The sequence below is a fragment of the Bos indicus x Bos taurus genome, chromosome 1 (assembly GCF_003369695.1).
Source record: "Bos indicus x Bos taurus breed Angus x Brahman F1 hybrid chromosome 1, Bos_hybrid_MaternalHap_v2.0, whole genome shotgun sequence".
In the NCBI taxonomy this organism is placed as follows: domain Eukaryota; kingdom Metazoa; phylum Chordata; class Mammalia; order Artiodactyla; family Bovidae; genus Bos; species Bos indicus x Bos taurus.
Window position 1 is genome coordinate 2,874,508 of NC_040076.1, and position 18,638 is coordinate 2,893,145.

General features: G+C 50.1%; 1 protein-coding gene and 1 long non-coding RNA gene across 3 annotated transcripts in view; one reads left to right on the plus strand and one right to left on the minus strand.

Annotated features, from left to right (window-relative positions):
* Nucleotides 1–1,436: 1,436 nt before the first annotated feature.
* On the minus strand, nucleotides 1,437–2,412 carry LOC113898370. Of its 2 annotated transcripts, none has more exons than XR_003512625.1 (2): nucleotides 2,332–2,412; nucleotides 1,437–1,693 (listed from the first exon to the last, which is right to left on the minus strand). It is a non-coding gene; the product is annotated as an uncharacterized LOC113898370 (long non-coding RNA). The 2 variants fall into 2 exon arrangements; XR_003512626.1 differs by lacking the exon at nucleotides 2,332–2,412 and adding an exon at nucleotides 2,083–2,325.
* A 96-nt stretch (nucleotides 2,413–2,508) lies between these two features.
* The window catches only part of URB1 (URB1 ribosome biogenesis homolog), a 78,093-nt gene continuing 61,963 nt past the window's right edge, over nucleotides 2,509–18,638 (plus strand). The window contains exons 1-7 of the mRNA XM_027538277.1: nucleotides 2,509–2,749; nucleotides 5,011–5,150; nucleotides 6,087–6,238; nucleotides 7,143–7,275; nucleotides 14,315–14,411; nucleotides 16,763–16,848; nucleotides 18,416–18,541. Coding sequence (XP_027394078.1) covers nucleotides 2,608–2,749; nucleotides 5,011–5,150; nucleotides 6,087–6,238; nucleotides 7,143–7,275; nucleotides 14,315–14,411; nucleotides 16,763–16,848; nucleotides 18,416–18,541 — 876 coding nt within the window. The 5' untranslated portion in view covers nucleotides 2,509–2,607. The remainder of the gene's footprint in view (nucleotides 2,750–5,010; nucleotides 5,151–6,086; nucleotides 6,239–7,142; nucleotides 7,276–14,314; nucleotides 14,412–16,762; nucleotides 16,849–18,415; nucleotides 18,542–18,638) is intronic.

Consider the following 18,638-nt stretch of genomic DNA (forward strand, 5'->3'; position numbering starts at 1 on the left):
TGAACTCCGGGAGTTGGTGATGGACAGGGAGGCCTGGTGTGCTGTGATTCATGGGGCTGCAAAGAGTCGGACACAACTGAGCAACTGAACTAAACTGATAACATGCCCAAGGCCACAAAGGCAGAAACTGAATAGTTTTTGACTGTTTCCTACATCTCTCTCCTGCTCCCTCCTCTCTCCCTCCTGTCTCTTTGGTCAGGTCCACTCTGGTTGAAAACAAATTTGGTGGTTGGCAATAAACCACAGAAAAGAACCCGTGTTGACAATTAGTCAAAATTAAGTCTGTCTTAGAGAACAAGCTCATGGTTCCTGGCTGGGGTGGGTGGGGGGAACATTGGGGGAAAAGGATGGTTAGGGAGCTTGGGATGGACATCTACACACTGCTATATTTAAAATGGATAACCAACAAGGACCCACTGTATAGCACAGGGAACTCTGCTCAGTGTTATGTGGCAGCCCGAATGGGAGCGGAGTTTGAGGAAAATGGATACATGTATATGTATGGCTGAATCCCTTTGCTGTCCACCTGAAACTATCACAACATTGTTATCTATTATACTCCAATATTAAATAAAAAGTTTTTAAAAAATAATTAAGTCTGTCTAGTAAAGTAAGCCAGAAGGAAAAACACCAATACAGTATACTAATGCATATATATGGAATTTAGAAAGATGGTAACAATAACCCTGTGAACGAGACAGCAAAAGAGACAGTGATGTATAGAACAGTCTTATGGACTCTGTGGGAGAGGGAGAGGGTGGGAAGATTTGGGAGAATGGCACTGAAACATGTAAAATATCATGTATGAAATGAGATGCCAGTCCAGGTTCGATGCACGATACTGGACGCTTGGGGCTGGTGCACTGGGACGACCCAGAGGGATGGTATGGGGAGGGAGGAGTGAGGAGGGTTCAGGATGGGGAACACATGTATACCTGTGGTGGATTCATTTTGATATTTGGCAAAACTAATACAATTATGTAAAGTTTAAAAATTAAATAAAATTTAAAAAAATAATTAAGTCTGTCTTTCCTAATAAGAGTATTACCCTTTACAGCCTTAATTTTGGGCATATCCCTGTCTCTTAATATTGCTGCAAGAACTCATATCTGGTCAGGCCACTTGCTCTGACCTGCCTACAAGAAAAGCATTTCCACAAGCACAATAGTCTTGCTTGTGCTTGACTCACAGTCAATCCCACAGACGTTTCCTATTAGAGATTCTGGAACTTCAACAGGTCACAAAAAAACCCACATCCTTAGACATTCAATACAGATTTGCTTACAGAACCCAGGAGAGTATTTCCTCAAATTAGAGGGCGAGCTAACTGATGATTCCAGGAATCACCAAATTACTCATCTCATGACCTGGTTCATGATTTATTTGAACACATAACCACGTATTGATGAAGGGGTATTAAGGAATGCACCAGCCTGTTTTTACTATTGATGCCTCCATTTTATTTCAGAGTATTTCATGTGGCTCTCAAGTCAACGAGTAACATCTTACAAAGACACACAGTCCTTTTTCCCCCGTCAAAGCAGTTTTGCACACATGGCATCATTTTCTCCGCTCGGCAACATCTGGCTTCGCTGTTTCCATTTTAATGACCGGGGGCTTAGACGTGGCGGCCGCTGCGCTGTCCACTAGGGGTTTTCACAGACACGACTTCATTTGATCCTCTCCTCCCACCCTGCAGGGCCGAAAGGGTGCCCGTCCTCCCATTAGTTAGTCTGTCTGCGGTGACATCCCACCAGGCAAGCCTGTCTTTGCCCGAGAGGTGAGATAAACTAAGGGTCGGGGTTAGGGGCATCCGCAAGACTTCGGACCGGTTGCCTTACCAAGGACCTCCCCGCAACAAGCCCGCCTGGCAATTAAGTTTAGTCGCTCAGTCTTATCCGACTCCTTTGGACCCCATGGACTGCAGCACGTCAGGCTTCCCTGTCTTTCACCATCTCCTGGAGCTTGCTTAAACTCATGTCCACTGAGTCGGTGATGCCATCCAACCATCTCTTCCTCTGTCGTCCCCTTCTCCTCCCGCCTTCAATCTATTAGCCAGGGGCATCCACCCTCCCGACCCACCAGGAGGACTTCAACTTAAGCAAAGCATCGAATCCCGCCGCGTGTTAATCAAGTTCCAGAGGCCACAGCAGAGCGTCCTCGGGGCAAGAACGATCTCACTGTGCTGCGACTACGGGTCTGGGCTCGCGCCCTTCGGGAGCGGAGGATCTGGGGGTTCTTCCTGCTAAGAACCCTCGAGAAGGGCCGCCGAAGGCCCTCTCCTAGCCGCGGCCGAGTAGGGGAGGGGGAGTGTGTTGCGGGGAGTGTCACCTCGCTCCCGAGCCGCCAGCGACCCAGCTGCTACCGTAGCACCATACGGGAACCCGAGACTCGGAAACTGTTTACCTCTACTACAGGATTTCTGCCGGACCGCGTTGCTCACAAGCCCCGCCCCTTCCGTCGACTTTTCTCCATAGGCCCCGCCCCTTCCGCAGCCCCACCCCCGTTCCCCCCACGTGTGAGCCCTGAGAGGCTGGCTGGGTCACCGCGCGTTTGCTTCCGCCAGGTCTCCGGGTGTGTGGATCCCGGCGCGCCGCCCGCTTGGCCATGGGGGTCCCCAAGAGGAAGGTCTCGGGCGGCCAGGACGGCGCGGCTGCCCGGGCGAGCACAGCCAAGCGGGCCCGCACCGAAGAGCTCACGGGCGTGCGCTTCAAGGCTCAGCTGAGGGACCCGCAGGGCGCGGGGCCGGGTGAGTGCAGCGGGGAAGAGAGCGCGAGCTTGAGAGGCGATCTCCCAGCTTCTTCTGTCTGCGTGGGGCCTCCGTGTGCAGACGCAGCAGCTCCTTTCTGCAGCGAGGGTCAGAGCCCAGCCTCCCGATTTGTAGTCGGGAAACCGAGACCTGGGTGCCGGGGAGTCCAGGGCCACGATTTGCTTGATGGTGACAGTTTCCCTGCGAGTACATGCTTCCCCTGCCCGGGCAGCATCTGTCAGCAAGCTCTAAAATTCTTTTTATTTCAGTTGTTAGGAAAGTGGGTAAATGTACTCCTCATTCATCACAGCAGATACTTATGGAGTCCTGACTGAGTCGGAGGCTTTCCTCATAGCTCAATCGGTAAAGAATCTGCTGCAATGCAGGAGACCCAGGTTCGATTCTTGGGTCGGGAAGATCCCCTGGAGAAAGGCATGGCAACCCACTCCAGTATTCTCCATGGAGAATACCATGGACAGAGGGTTATAGTCCATGGGATTGCAAGAGTCAGTTCGGGGCTGTTCAGTGAGCCTGTTTGCAGTTACTGCCATGGCTGTCATCTCTGTTTTGCGTAGCTTTGATTCTCCACCACTCACACTGACCCAAGAACACGTAATAAGCTATCACAGGAAGCCACCACAGGGTCTGTCAGTTGACCAAGATTAGTGACTGATACGAAGTAGATTCTATAATTCAACTTTTTGAAAAGTGTGATCACCCTTGCACAACTTCTTGTAATCCATTAGAAAGTATTTAGATTATGAGGACAAAGCACAATCGAATTAGGCTAATATGTGGAAACACTGGCATTGTGTCAAAATGAAACAGTGACAGTGTTTCTCTTAAGTGAAAAATTAAGTTCATGGCCAGAATATCCTCAGTTTCTAGTTTGTCTTCCACAGATTTTTTTTTTAAAGGTTTGATATCTGCAACTGCTAGCTAGTACTAGGAAGATGATACCTGCTTTAGCACAGAATTACACATTTCATTCATTCATTTGTTCATTAGTTTTTGGGGAAGGAAATGGCAACCCACTCCAGTATTGCCTGAAAAATCCCATGGACAGAGGAGCCTGGTGGGCTACAGTCCAAAGGGTCACAGAGTTGGACATGACTGAGTGACTAAGCACATACATTTCATTCATTCATTTGTTCATTATTTACAAGGGGCTGTTATTTGCTGGGGTAGAGATCAAATGGTAAGAATCAGATGGGCCCTGCCATTTTTAGATTGAATGTGTAAGTGAGAACATACAGTATTTGTCTTTCCCTAACTTGTTTCATTTACTGCCTTCAGGGTTCATATAGAATGTTGCAAAAGGTGAAGTTTCCTACTGTCTTTTTTTTTACTTTTTTAATTTTGGCTGCACTGAGTGGCATGTGGGATCTTACGATTGAACCTGCACCTCTTGCAGTGGAAGCTTGGAGTCTTAACCACTGGACCACCAGGAAAGTCCCCAGTGTCCTTCTTTTTTAAAGGCTGAATAATATCCCATTGTGTGTATTTCTTTCCTTTGTTTTTTTTGATATGGACAAGTTTAAAGCATTTTTATTTTGCTTTAGTTATCTATTTGTTCACTCATTTATTTATGTATGGCTGCACCGTACAGCGTGTGCCAGCTGAGTTCCCCGGCCAAGGATCGAACCCATGCCCCCTGCAGTGGAAGCACAGAGTCTTAACCAGTAGACCACCAGGGTAGTCCCTGATGTGGACCCTTTTTAAAGTCTTTATTGAATTTGTTGCAATATTGTTTCTGTTTTCTGTTTTGTGTTTTTTTGGCCAGGAGGCCTCTGAGATCTTGGCTCCTTGACCAGGGGTTGAGACCTGCCCCTCTGCATTGGAAGGCGAAGTTTTAACCACTGGAAGTCCCTTTTATGTGTATTTCTGTGTATAGATATACCACATTTTCTTTATCCATTATTCCCCCTTCAGTTGATGGGCGGTGGGGATGGAGAGCAGGGTTACATTGATAAAGACCCAGAGGATGCCCAGGAGCATCGAATAGTAACCCATCAGGAGGATTCCTGCAGCAGGAAGGGTTCTGCTCTCAGCCAGTGCCTTTGAAAGATGCTCCCCATGACTTAAGGACATGTCCTCTTGATCTCCCTGTCTCCACCCTGCTCCTCTGTTCCATCTTGTCACGGGCGGCTTCCAGTCACCTGGGTATTTCCTGCCAGCAATCTCCCTCTGTCACCGTAGCACCAGGGATTATTTCTAAAGAGACTGTCCTTATTAACATCTGACCCTGCCTCTCATTTCAGCCCTGGAGGCATTTGTTTCCGCTGCTAAGAAGCTCCCCCGAGAAGATGTGTACGATGTTGTGGAGGGGTACATCAAGATTTCTGTGGAGTGTGCCGAGATTTTCCAGCTCCTGAGTGGGGAGAAGCGCCCTGAAAGTGAAGTACGCTTTTCCTTACCTGGCCTGATGGGGAGAAGCAAAAGTCAGTGCTACTGTTGTGTTAGGGCTTCCCTGGTGGCTCAGTGGTAAAGAGTCCACCCGCCAAGCAGGAGACCCAAGTTCGATCCCTGGGTGGGAAAGATCCCCTTGAGAAAGAAATGGCAACCCACTCCAGTATTCTAGCCTGGAAAATCCCATGGACAGAAGAGCCTGGTGGGCTACAGTCCACGGGGTCGCAAAAGAGTTGGACACAACTGAGCGACTAAATAACAACAACTATTACGTTAAGCTTGATGAAAAGAAATGTGATATAAATCTCCAAAATTACCAGTAGAAAGTTACCAGCTTTCTACTGAAAATGATGTTTTGTGCCTGGGCTGTAGAGATACATTCATTTTTTGCATTGTAACCTTTGAAAGCCTTTAGAGGAAAGTGCTAACTTGTTACTGGTGAATAATAGCAGAAGGAAGGATCATAGATTCTTGTCTAAACACACTTGGTTTCTGAATGGTTTGCTTTAATGGAAGGGAAATAGGTAAAGACTGTGTGTCCCAGGTAGAGATGTATATTGAGTTGTCTGTTGTTTTCTGCTTCCAAAGAAGGTCAGAATTTGAGGCGTTTATGAACCTGTTGAAGTCTCAGGATTATTGCTGTAAGGCTGTAGACCTGAATATCCCCAAAGCAGTGAGGTGGAATCATTACTAGAAATTTCTCTTTTAATTTCATTTGGTTTAATTGTAAGCAAGCTGTTCTCTATTTAGCTAGACTCTTGGAGCAAGGCTAATTCCAAACTCAGGGCCTGGCAGATCTCTGTGTCTGATTCGGGATCTGGCAGGTTGAAAAATTTAAACCTGCAGGTGACTGTGGCTAAGACAAATGTCTGTAGAGGCGGAAAAGAAAAGGAGATGATTTGTAAGCACCTCGGTTCTGTCTTTGCAGATGCTTTTAGTATTTCAAGTTTTCGAGGCCATATTATTGCGGACAGCCAGTGACCTTTCCCATTTTCACGTGGTGGGGACCAACATCGTGAAGAAGCTAATGAATAACCACATGAAGCTCATCTGTGAGTCCCTGTACGCCTCGGGTTACAGGTACGTTGGCCGCCTGTACGTGGCAGGACTGGCCTTGGACTTGGTCAGCGTTCAGCTCTCCACGAGGGCACTTGACCTTTTCTGTACCCGCCCGCAGAGCTGAGCTGTTTCCAAGGCTATGGCAGAGTCCCTCCTCCTCCTGTTGACTGTCCCCTCGCTGTCACCGACTCCTCTGCTGCTTTGGGTCCCTCTGCTCCCGCCCTGCCACTCCCCCTGTGGTCTAGGGAACACCCCAGACCTCCTTAACGCTGCCTGTCCTTTTAACCCTCATCTCCTAGGTCTTCGCAAACTCCTTCCCTCTCCACCTTCATAGCCTTGCGGAGGTGTCATCTCAGGGAGGCCCTATCTGACCATCCCATTATGGCACAGCTGAATGTGTGCCATAATATCCATAGCCATCTCCTGACCCACTGTCTCCCTCCACTGGGATGCAGGGTGCATGGCGGTGGGGCCTTGACGGTCTCATAAATTGCTGTTTTCCCAGCACTTAAATAGGGTGTGGTAGGTGCTCGGTCACCGCGGATTCTGGGTGACCTCCCGCAGGGTGGCAAGCCGCCAGGCACTTGCATCTAGAGATGTCCTCTGTGCAGAAGTCTTCCCCTGGCTGGCACTGGGTGGGAGTGGGGTCCAGCTCCATGATGATTTACTGGAAACAGACATGTCCGTCTTCTCTCTACCTTCATCTTGAGTTCTTGGATTGTCCTCAGACTCAGGTTTTTAGCTTTCTTTGAAGATTTTGTTAGGGTATTTTTTTTCTTAAAGAAAGGGCATGTCTCCGTGTTTCCTTCCTCCTGGTTTCTGGTGTGGGGCCAGCAGACCGCACAGAGAGGTTGCAGCTGGCTCGAGGCGAGGGGGCCTTTGTGGTCCTGCCGTCACGACACCAGGTCCCGCTTGTCCTGAACAGGATGGCTCGAGCCTGCCTGAACCTGATGGCTGCCATGGTGACCCAGGGTCCCGAGGCCGCCAGGGACGTCTGCAGCCATTTTGATTTGAATAAGAAGACCTTGTACACCCTGGTGACCAAGAGGGATCCAAAGGTGAGGAGTGTCTCATGTGTTTCCCCCTGCCCTGAGTGTTTCCTTTCCTTCTAGGGGGCTGCGGTGGTTCCTGGGTCCTCCTCCCTCTGGCCTCGGTCCTCACGTAGATGGAGTGGGAGGCCTCTGTGTGAAAGGTGTGTGCCTCGGCAGCCACTTTGAGCCTGTGAGGAAGGGCGGCCTCGCCCCGGCTGGTGGTGGGGGCCCGGTCGCCTGGTGGGGCCTGAGTGACAGGGACGTGAGGCCAGCTCCCCTGGGGCTCAGCGTGGCGGGGCCTCTCTGGCCCGTGAGGATGGTGCAGCTGGCGGGCGTCTTCCCAGAGCGGCGGTGGTGGTCTCCGTGGGCCTCACGGGGTGGTGCTCGTGGTGGTCCTCCCATGCTTGTCCCGTCCACTGTGTGGAAAAGCCCTTGAGAAGCCACGCCAGTGAGCTCATCAGAAACGACATTTATAGCTTTTTAAAAAAATAATTATTATTTATTCTTTGCTTTATTTGTGACTGTGCTGGGTCTTCATTGCTCTGCGCGCTTTTCTCTAGTTGTGGCACGCAGGGGCTGCTCTCCAGCTGCGGTGTGAGGGCCTCCCCCTGCCGTGGCCTCTTTGCCTGTGGAGCACAGGCCCTAGGCACACGGATGTCAGTCGCTGTGGCTCTCTGGGTGCAGCTCCCGGGCTCTAGAGCACAGGTTCAGTAGTTAGTGGCACAGGCTCAGTTGCTCTGTGACATGTGGGAATCTTCCTGGATCGAGGATTGAACCCGTGTCTCCTGCGTTTGGCAGGCGGATTCTTTACCACAGAGCCACCAGGGAAGCCTGATGTTTGTGGCTTTTTAATATGTTCCTTGTGCCTCCCAGTTAGAAGTCTTAACAATGGGTAGGGGCTGGATTGTGCCAAAGAGAATCGAAGTGTGAACGGTTGGTTGTGAGAGTTGTCTAAAGAAGAAAGGTTTTCTAGGAGCTCCAGAAGTTTCCCTTGGGTTCGAAAGGATCTTGAGGGAAAAGCACGAGTTTCAGAACACGTGAGCCAGAGCATGGGCACCCTTCCAACCCCTGTGCTAGCTGTGGGTGGTCGAGGTGCCCCTTCCTCTTTGCAGGGTCTGCCCTTCCCACTGAGGTTCCCATGTGGCGCTAGTGGTAAAGGATCTGCCTGCCAGGGCAGGAGACGTGGGTTCAATCCCTGGGTTGGGAAGATCCCCTTGAGAAGGGCATGATAGCCCACTCCAGTGTTCTTGCCTGGAGAATCCCCATGGACAGAGGAGCCTGGCAGGTTACAGTCCATGGAGTCTCAAAGAGTCGGACGTGACTGAAGCAACTTAACACACACACACCCTCACTGCTGGCTCCGTCCCCCACGCCCCCTTCCTTGGCATTGGCATCAGGTGACAGAGGCCCACCTCTGTCTGCCCGGGTGGAGGAGCCACACTAGAACAAGTGACTTCTGCAGCCAGGCGTGACCTCCTTCTCCGGCTCTTCCTAGGAAATAAAGAGTTTCTATGCTGCCAGGTAATAACTAGACTGAAGGTGAATCACAGTAACAATAGCGTTGAAGGTTTTTCTGGAATAATGATTCAGGTTTTCTCTGAGGAAAAACTTCCAGGTCTTCGTGTTTCATGGATATACTATAGTCGGTGTGTTCGAAGTTCCACTTAATGAGTGACGGCTCCTGGCATCTGAACGTGTGTCTGACAAAAAGAAGGTGTGTGCTATCCACCCCCGAGGGCAGACCTGGCTCTCTGGTCTTCCCTGGCCATCAGCCTGGCAGTAATTACCTGTCAGAATCCCTTCCCTTTCCCGCCCTCAGTCTTGGCCTCAACCCACCCTTCCATCTTACGTAAAGTGCACGTCAGCAGACAGGCCATCCGGACCGCACAGCATGGGAAAGCCCAGTCCTTGTCCGGGTCCGGCTGCTTCAGCTCAGGGCCTCCACAAGTCATTTTCCCTCTTGATCTGGAAAACGGGAGTTAACTGTAGAAATGAAAGTATTTTTGCTTTGCTTAATCATCCGTATCAAGTGTCTTACATACTTTGTGCGTGCTGTGCTAAGTCACTTCCGTCCTGTCCAACTCTTTGCGACCCCACGGACTCTAGCCTGCCAGGCTCCTCTGTCCGTGGGGTTCTCTAGGCAAGAACACTGGAGTGGGTTGCCATGCCCGCCTGCAGGGGATCTTCCCAACCCAGGGATCGAGCTCACGCCTCTCACGTCTTGCAGGTGGGGTTCTTTACCACTGGGGCCACCCTCTGCATTGGAAGTGTGGAGTCTTAGTCACTGGACCACCAGGGAAGTCCGAAACTTTGTATATTGTAGGAAATAGTTTCTAGACAGTAAAAAAGTTTTTTTCATATGGGAAATGTCAGGAACATTCAAAAATAGACATCAGCACAGTGACTTCCTATGTCCCTGTCATCCAACTTCAGATGCTGTCATCCTTTCCTGCCTTTAAGTTTTGGGGCAGACAGTCAATTACAGCATGTGTGTGTGTGTGTGTGTGTGTTTGTATGTGTGTGTGTGTGTATGCTAAGTCGCTTCAATCAGACAGAGTCATGTCCAACTCTTTGCAGCCCTGTTGACTATAACCCGCCAGGTTCCACTGTCCGTGAGATTGGGTTGCCATGTCCTCCTCCAGGGGAATCTTCCCGACCCAGGGATCGAACCAGCTCTCTTGCTTCTCCTGCGTTGGCAGGCGGGTTCTTTACCACTAGCGCCACCTGGGACGCCCCTCTTACAGCACATCGCACATATATTTCGACTATAAATATTCAGTATCTCGAACAGAAAGCAACATTTTAGAAAACAAAACCATGGTGCCATCATCATACTTAACACTGTGAATAACCATCGTCTGATGCCCAGTTCAGTCTCAGCTTTTCCCCCACTGTCTCAGAAACATCTGTACCCTCTGTGGTTCAAATCAGGATCCACACAGGGCTACAGGGGGTGTTCTGCTGATGCGTTTCTTAAATCTCTCCAGATCTTTGAATTTTCTGCTTTTCTCCCACTTTTTTTTTTTTAAGTCATTTAGTTGTTGAAGAAGCTAAGAGAGATATTTCTTTTCAATGTTTTTAACATTTTGGAGGGAGTTATTCAAGCCTCTTGAAGAAAGAGGACTATGAATATTTTTTCTCATCCAAAGAAAGCATTGTTAAAAGTCCTGTGCCAAAGAGCTGTTTTACCAAATATGTTTTGGTCTATTTCAGACAGTGTTTTGCAGAACACGCCGTCGAGTTCAGGATGTTTTCTCCCTGGGATAACGGCCCCGTGAAGTCAGAGTGTAGGAATGAGGGCAGGCGTGTGTGGCCTTCTTGCCTTTGATGGAGTTTGCTGGAGATGCAGGGCGGCGGCTGGGGGCAGCGAGGGGCTGTGGTCAGGGGGACAAGGCCTGGCAGCGGCTGCTGGAGAATGAACAGCCAAGGCTGTGTCTCAGGGGTCTTGTTTTCCACCGTGTCAGGAATCTGAACTTTGGGGTTCTCTGGGACATAAAAGATGGATGCCAGCGGGTGAGAACTAACTTCCGTTTCAGTTCAAAATCCATTGCTGGCAGCACCCGTGAGAGGGTCTCTGCTGTGCTCACATGGGATAGAAAGACCTAGAATGGCAGTTCGGGACCAGCACTCCAGAGCCCTGATTCCCAGGACTTCAGTGGACAGAGAACCCCAAACATCGGGAGCCTTTCCAACTCATGGGGGAAGGATGAAACCTAATTTCATTTTACCAGGCAAGTTTTAGCATTTTGCCAGGATTCTTTTGAAGTTTAAGGCGTGTGAAGACCACGATAAGTGAACTGTGCTTGAATCAGGTGGCACGTAGGTTTGAACGGTGAGGCATCCAGATGGCTTAGAAGCAGTGGTCGCTTGAAGCAGTTACTGAGGACAGGGATAGTATCCGAGTCACCTCTGCGTCCTCCCAGCCTGAGGTTATGACACCTTGAGTGTCACTGGTGATGTATTAACGTAGAGTTGGTGAATGAAGGCCCCAGAGCATTGCTGACACTGACGGAGTCAGAGTTTAGCTTATTTTCAGGACTTGAAGGGATCATTGTACCCAAACCACGTACTGTGAAGAGGCCCACAGGTTGGTCCCCAGAACGAGAGGATAGTTTGGGGCTCTCAGTGTATTTGAAATAAAGCAGCCCAGGTCTTACTGAAGTGTGTGCTGTGCTGTGGATGGAGATGAGCTCAGTAAATGCGAGGACCTTGCAAGGCCTCCACTCGGATGTTACAGAGCAGGGTTGAATGCACATTCTTTTATCCAGAAGAAACAGCCAATACAACAAGACAGTTAATTTTGTACTCAGAGGCCTAAACGGTGCCACGTATGGGGCTTGCACCTTGAGAAAAAGTGGCATGGAGCTGCCAGGGGAGTGCTGAGAGGGAGGAGCCTTTCTGTAGGCAGACGCGAGGTCGAGTAGGAAGTGGTGTGTGTGTGTGTGCAGGTATTTCATACCATCCCAGTCCCAGTACTTTCTCACTTAGTAGTGGTGTAACCTCAAGGGAGGGGCTCCCCTGGTGGCTCAGCTGCTGAAGAGTCCGCCGGCAATGTGGGAGACCTGGGTGTCGTCCCGGGTTGGGAAGATCCCTGGAGAAGGGAGGGGCAACCCGCTCCATTGTTCTTCCTGGAGAGTCCGGGGGACAGAGGAGCCTGGCGGGCTACGGTCCATGGGGCCGCAGAGAGTCAGACCCGACTAAGCGACACACACGGAAGCTTAAGTGAGGTTTTTAAAACCCCAGTTTCCCCATCTATAAGATAGGTGTGCTGGGTGACTCTACCTAAGATTCTTATTGTAACTGAGAAAACCGATATGCACCTGGCATGGAGCCTGGCAGTCACGAGTGCTCAGGAAACGTTACTGATACCATGCTCCTCGCCGTCACCATCGCCATTCCTCATCCACATCCTCATCCGGGCCGTCACCACCAGCACGCTCCTCACCTCCTCACCCTCCTCACCCTCCTCACCCTCCTCACCCTCCTCACCCTCCTCACCTCCTCACCTCCTCACCCTCCTCACCCTCCTCACCCTCCTCACCTCCTCACCTCCTCACCCTGCTCACGCTCCTCGCCCTCCTCATGCTCCTCGCCCTCCTCACGCTCCTCACCCCCTCACCACCCTCAGGCTCTCACCACCCTCAGGCTCCTCACCTCCTCACCGTGCTCATGCTCCTCACCTCCTCACTCTCCTCACCCTCCTCATGCTCCTCACCTCCTCACTACCCTCAGGCTCCTCACCTCCTAACCCTGCTCACACTCCTCACCTCCTCACACTCCTCACCCTCCTCAGGCTCCTTACCCTCCACACCCTCCTCACCTCCTCACCCTGCTCACGTTCCTCACCCCCATAACCTCACCTCCTCACCTCCATCACCTCCTCACCACCTCATGATCCTCACCCTCCTCACCCACTTCACCTCACCTCCTCACCCCCCTCACCTCCTCACCCCCTCACCTCCTTACCTCCTCACCCTCCTCACGATCTTCACCCCCCTCACCTCCTCACCTTCCTCACCACCCTCTCCCCCTTACCTCCTCATGCTCCTCACCCCCCTCACCTCCTCACCTTCCTCACACTCCTCATCCCCGTCACCTCCTCACCACCTCACACTCCTCACCCTCCTCACCGCCCTCACCTCCTTACCTCCTCACCCTCCTTATGATCTTTACCCCATCACCTCCTCACCCTCCTCACCACCCTCTCCCCCTCACCTCCTCATGCTCCTCACCCCCCTCACCTCCTCACCCTCCTCACGCTCCTCATCCCCCTCACCTCCTCACCCTCCTCACCACCCTCACGGTCCTCACCCCATCACCCTCCTCACCCTCTTCACCCTCCTCACCCTCCTCACTCCCTCACCCTCCTCACCCCCCTCACCCCCTTCACCCCCCTCACCCCCTTCACCCTCCTCACCCCCTTCACCCTCCTCACCCCCCTCACCCTCCTCACCCCCTCACCACCCTCACCCACTTCACCCTCCTCACCCCCCTCACCCTCCTCACCCCCCTCACCCCCCTCACCCCCCTCACCCCCTCACCACCCTCACCCCCCTCACCCCCCTCACTCCCTCACCACCCTCACCCTCCTCACCATCACTACTGCCACCACTAAGTGAATGGGACTCCTTGGAAGGTGGAGACTCCTCAGTCTCTGTAGGCATTGAAGGCAGTGGTTCTCCATGATGTTAACTTATGTCTTGTCTTCAAATTAAAGTTAGTTTGTAATAACTGAACTCAGGAAATGCTGTCAGGGTGAGCAGTGGAGGCTCTGAGCCCGTGTGCTTGTTCAGGTCCAGCTGACACGTGCTGTGTGTGACCATATGCCCTGGATTCTTTGGGTGTAAAACAGGAATGTGAGACACAGGCTTGCCTTAAAGCTACTGAGAGGAGAGACTGGTGAAGTGGCCCTCGTGGCCGCTCCTGAGGGGCTGGCTGTCGGTCATGGCCTTTGGGCCCTGGTTGAGGATGCTGTCCTGGGTCCAGCTGATGCCCCCGCGGGACAGTGCAGACTGCAGTCCTGGGAAGGCCATGCTGCGTGTGTAATGTGGCCTCATCTGTGTGTCTGCTGTGAATGTCTAACATCTAATAAAAACCAGACATCACCTCATGGGTGTCTCATCAAAAGCAGCACCAGCCTTTCCATCATCTATGGATTTTCGAAAACAGAGACCTATTATTTCATGACATGAGAGCGGATGGTGTGTAGACAGGCCGAGCATCTTCTGCTATACACCAGAGCTGTCCCTGAACTAAAAATGTGTGTGTCTTACAGGCAGGGAAGGGGAGACCTGTGCTTTGGTGTTTAGAGAGGGCTTGAAAGAAGAGTAGGAGCTTGAGAGGGAAAGAGCAAAAGAAAAACCCTTGGTTTCCATGAAGAGATGACCAGTGGTTCTAGACGTCGACCCTCTGACAGTACCAGCCTGGAGGACCCTGTGATAGGGGGATGAGCGGGATGTGTGGGAGCAGCCTCGTATTCCTGCTTCCTTGGAGGCGGGTGTGTGTGTGTGTGTGCGCGCACGTGTGCGTGTAAACACCCGTGTGACACGATCTCCTTCGCCCCCAGGGAGTACATGATGTCCGGCTGGCCTACATTCAGTTCGCCCTTTCCTTTCTGATTGCCGGTGATGACAGCACGATCACGCAAGTGCTGGAGTTGAAAGGTAGGGGGGCCTCGTTGTCTTGGGGCCCAGCCTCCCTGTGATTGTTCTGAGCGTTTAACGGGTTAACAAAGGTCAGCCGCCTCTGTGGCTACTTTGCACACAGGAGTAAGGGGTGTGTGCGGAGAGACTTTGGTTACCGTGGCTTGAAAGCCGCTGGTCAGTGCAGACAGAAGGGTCCCTGTTGCACTAGCTGAGTGCTGAGTGAGCCTAACGGAGAAGTGCAAACTTCAGTTCAGTTCAGTTCAGTCGCTCAGTCGTGTCCAACTCTTTGCGACCCCATGGACTGCAGCACACAAACAAGGGAAGCTTTACAGTTCCAGAAAGGACGCAGATTCATAGCCCTGGCTACCGAGCTGCTCTTAGTAGTTGTATTTTTTTTAATGCCTGATATGAGCAGGATATCAGAAATCGAGCTTCAGAGAATTCCGGCTGGTGCCGGTCTCCCTAGAGCGAGGCTTGGCGTGGTTTCATCCATTAGGGCCATCAGCTTTTTTCGCAAGACCGTGGATGGCAGCGCAGAGAGGGTCGTTGTCCAGTGAGACCCCCGGGGTCAAGCCCTGTCTGTGGGTGAGGAGTGGCTGCCCTCTCAGCTGGGGCCCTGAGACTCGTGGGAGGAGAAGAGCATGGGGCCTGCAACCGTTTCCCCTCCTCCCCCAGCATGGAGACCTGGGTCCCCTCCAGGGCAGGCTGCTGAGACCACTCACGAGCAGCTGCGGTGCGGGTCCCTGGAGGTGGTCAGCCCGGGGCCGGGTGGCCGCCCAGACTGCAGCCCTGTGGAGGACACACCTCCTTCCCGTGGTGTCGTGCCCAGGCCCTGCTTGTGGCCAGCCTGCGTGGGAAGCCCTCTGCCTCCAGGGCCGGGCACTTCTTCAGAATCTTCCCCCGCGTCTTCTCAGCGTCTGGCTTTTATTTAAGCAGAGGACACTGATTTTGGTGTCATCAGTCTACACTGCTAAAGGGGCAAGGATGTACTTCTGGTAAAGTTTCAGCAGGGCAGCTGGGCTGGGCCAGCCATTCCACGTCCAGCCGTTTATCCTAAGGGAATAATTAAGGAGTTGAGTAGAGGTTTTGTTAGGGGACATCTTTTTCTATTAGCTGAAAATCGGACTCCTTACTACCCACCAGCAAGGGACTGAGCAAATTGAGCACTGGTCATAACGAGGAATGCAGCTATCAAAAAGGATATAGAAATACACTTACTGATACCAGATTTTTTCAGGGTATAGGATTTGGTGTAACTCCGTTATAAAACTGGTAAAATATGATCCCATTTTACTAAAAGTTTAACAGAATGTGGACATACCAGAAGGTTAATAGTCAACTGGGACCCCAACATTACTCAATATGAACTTTTGGGTGGTGGTGTTATGGTTGATTTTAAGTTTCTATCCGGTATTTTCTGATTTTTTTTCTTTTAAGAATAATGAATTTGCCTTTGAAGAAATTATATGTGCTCATGAAGAATGTATAGAGCAAGAGAAATTGTAATGGGTTTGTTGCTTTTTACCCATGTCACCAGTATGTTAGTAATGCCAGAGCATCAAGCTATGGAAGACTGAGTCCTTAGGGAGAGAAAGCAAATAAATCATTCCAGTTCTACGGCCAGTCAATAAAGTGACAACTGTCATTTTATTTTATTTTTTAAATAAATTTATTTATTTTAATTGGAGGTTAATTACTTTACAATATTGTATTGGTTTTGCCATACATCAACATGAATCCGCCACAGGTATACACGTGTTCCCCATCCCGAACCCCCCTCCCTCCACCATCCCTCTGGGTCGTTCCAGTGCACCAGCTCCCAGCAACCAGTATCATGCATCAAACTTGGACTGGCTATTCGTTTCATATATGATATTATATATGTTGCAATGCCATTCTCCCAAATCTTCCCACCCTCTCCCTCTCCCACAGAGTCCAAAAGACTGTTCTATACATCAATGTCTCTTGAAACTGTCATTTTAAATACATCTCTGAACTGGTCTAAGCGAAGAGTGAAACTTTGAAAAACTAATCATACCATACATGCTCTCTCAAACCATTAGTATTAACTTTACTGAAGTCAATGTGAAAAAAGAAAGGGAAGATAGAACCAAAGAACTGTTGAATTTGAATGGTTCACTCATTGTATTGCTTTTAGATATTTATTTCCTATGTCACAAAAATAGTTTTTCCTGCTGTGAACTTGTTTAATTAAAAAAGACAAAACCTGAAAAAAAACAGGGGGAGGGGGCAAGTCAATGGCATTGTTTGCCGTACCATTTTAAGAACAATTTTAAGAATTGTTTAAGAATATCTGTTCCCATTCAAAGTATTTTTGAATCTAACGCTTTGCAACTTTTTACTTTCAGAATTTATTCCTTGCATTTTTAGCTCAGGCATCAAGGAGGATAGGATCTCCACCATCAGTATCCTGTTGTCCACACTGAAAACAAAGGTACGTGTTTGGTGATCGGCGTTCTTGTCGTGTGTTTGTTCCGGTGTTTTTTGGCAGGACTTCAGAGCTGTGACCTCGTAGGTGATGCGGGTTGTCGTGTGGGTTGGATGGGAAACTGTTTCTTAAGCAAGAACTTGGTGGTGGTGAGCGATCCTGAAGGTTACAGCTGCCACTTCTTACAAGAGGAGAAGACCTGCTACCCGCTTCCCCCACCCCCCACCCCATTCCACAGGAAGCCACTGGGGTGACTGCGAGCTGCAAATGACAGCCCTTCTTCCCGTACACACCTAGCGTGCTGTGTTGTGTTATATAATAACACAAAATGTCATTTTGTGTCATCTTCCATATTCTGCCTTACATAAGCATCTTGCGGAAATCTGAAAACTTGCTGAAAGGATCGCTGTCTTTGACACAGAAGCCCCTTCTGTGATCCATGAGAAAAACTCTGTGACCCTCCCCAAATAATAAAAAGTTGTCCAAAGGCTGTGAGCTGGCAGCCCATGTGAAAAGGGGCTCATGAGCACATAGCATCTAGAGCTTCTCAGCTTGGGCACAGTTCTGTCCCCCACGGGCCATCTGGCAAGTTTTGGTTGTCATAACCGGAGAAATGTGACTGGCATCTGGTGAGCAGAGACCAAGGTCGAGCAACCACTCTAGGCTGCTCAGCGTCCTGTAGTGCAGAAGGCAGCCTCTCACAACAGTTATTTGTCCCCAGATGTCAGTAGTCCTGAGATTGAAAAAGTTCCTGGATTCAAAGCAGAGCAAGTCATGAGATTACAGGTTTTTTCACCTACCAAGTTGGCCTTGACTTTTCAGACCTGATACTCAGCACCAGCAAAGAATCAGGTACTTCCCTGGAGGAAGTGTTATGGCCCCTCTGGAAGACAGCAGGTCTGGCAGTGTGTATGTCAGAGGTCTTGAAAATGTGTATCAACCTGGAGGTGGGGGTTTGGGGAGTCGCCTCAGGATCACCCAGGGAATGGATTTGAAAAAACTCATAAGCCCTCAGAGATCCGGGCTGGGGGCTAGGTTGGGAGGAGCTGAGAACTTGTGCACCATTCCAAGTACATAGGTAGGCACGCAGTGCAGGCTGCTGCTCGTGGGAACAGCCTGATCGTACCACGTGGGGAATGGGTACATGACTTACAGTCACTCCTAGGACAGAGTGATGATCAGCCCTCCAAAATGATGTTCTAAAGGATTTTTAACAATGTGGAGACAGTTCATGCTACATAAATAAAGCAGGTACAAAGCTATATATAATTTCAAAGAAGTTAAAAAAACCCAAACCCCAATAAAAACCCAATACACTTAATATATACACATGTATATTATATACTTCGTGTGTGTTGTGGGGAGGGGCAGAGGCTGAAAGGAAATATACCAAATTGTAAGCTGTTGGTGTCCAAGAAGGTGACAATATTGATGAATTTTGTTTTCCTCTTTACATTTTTTCCTTTTTCTGGCTAAGTGTTCTGCCACAAGTCTATATTATTTTTATAATGATGAAATCCAACATGTTCTAAAAGTCGGTTTCCTTGAAAGCCATTTGTTCTATTGTTTTCAGGTAGTTCACAATAAAAATATCACAAAAACCCAGAAGGTACGTTTCTTCACTGGCCAAGTGCTGAACCACATAGCATCTCTCTACAGCTGGAAGGGGATTGTCGACGTGAGCCTGGACAGCGTCGAGGTACAGTCTCTGGGATTCGCTTGGCATCACTGTTAGCGTGAGATACCCAGAGCTGGGAGACTGAAGCATCTATACATAGTATCTTGATGGCTCAAGT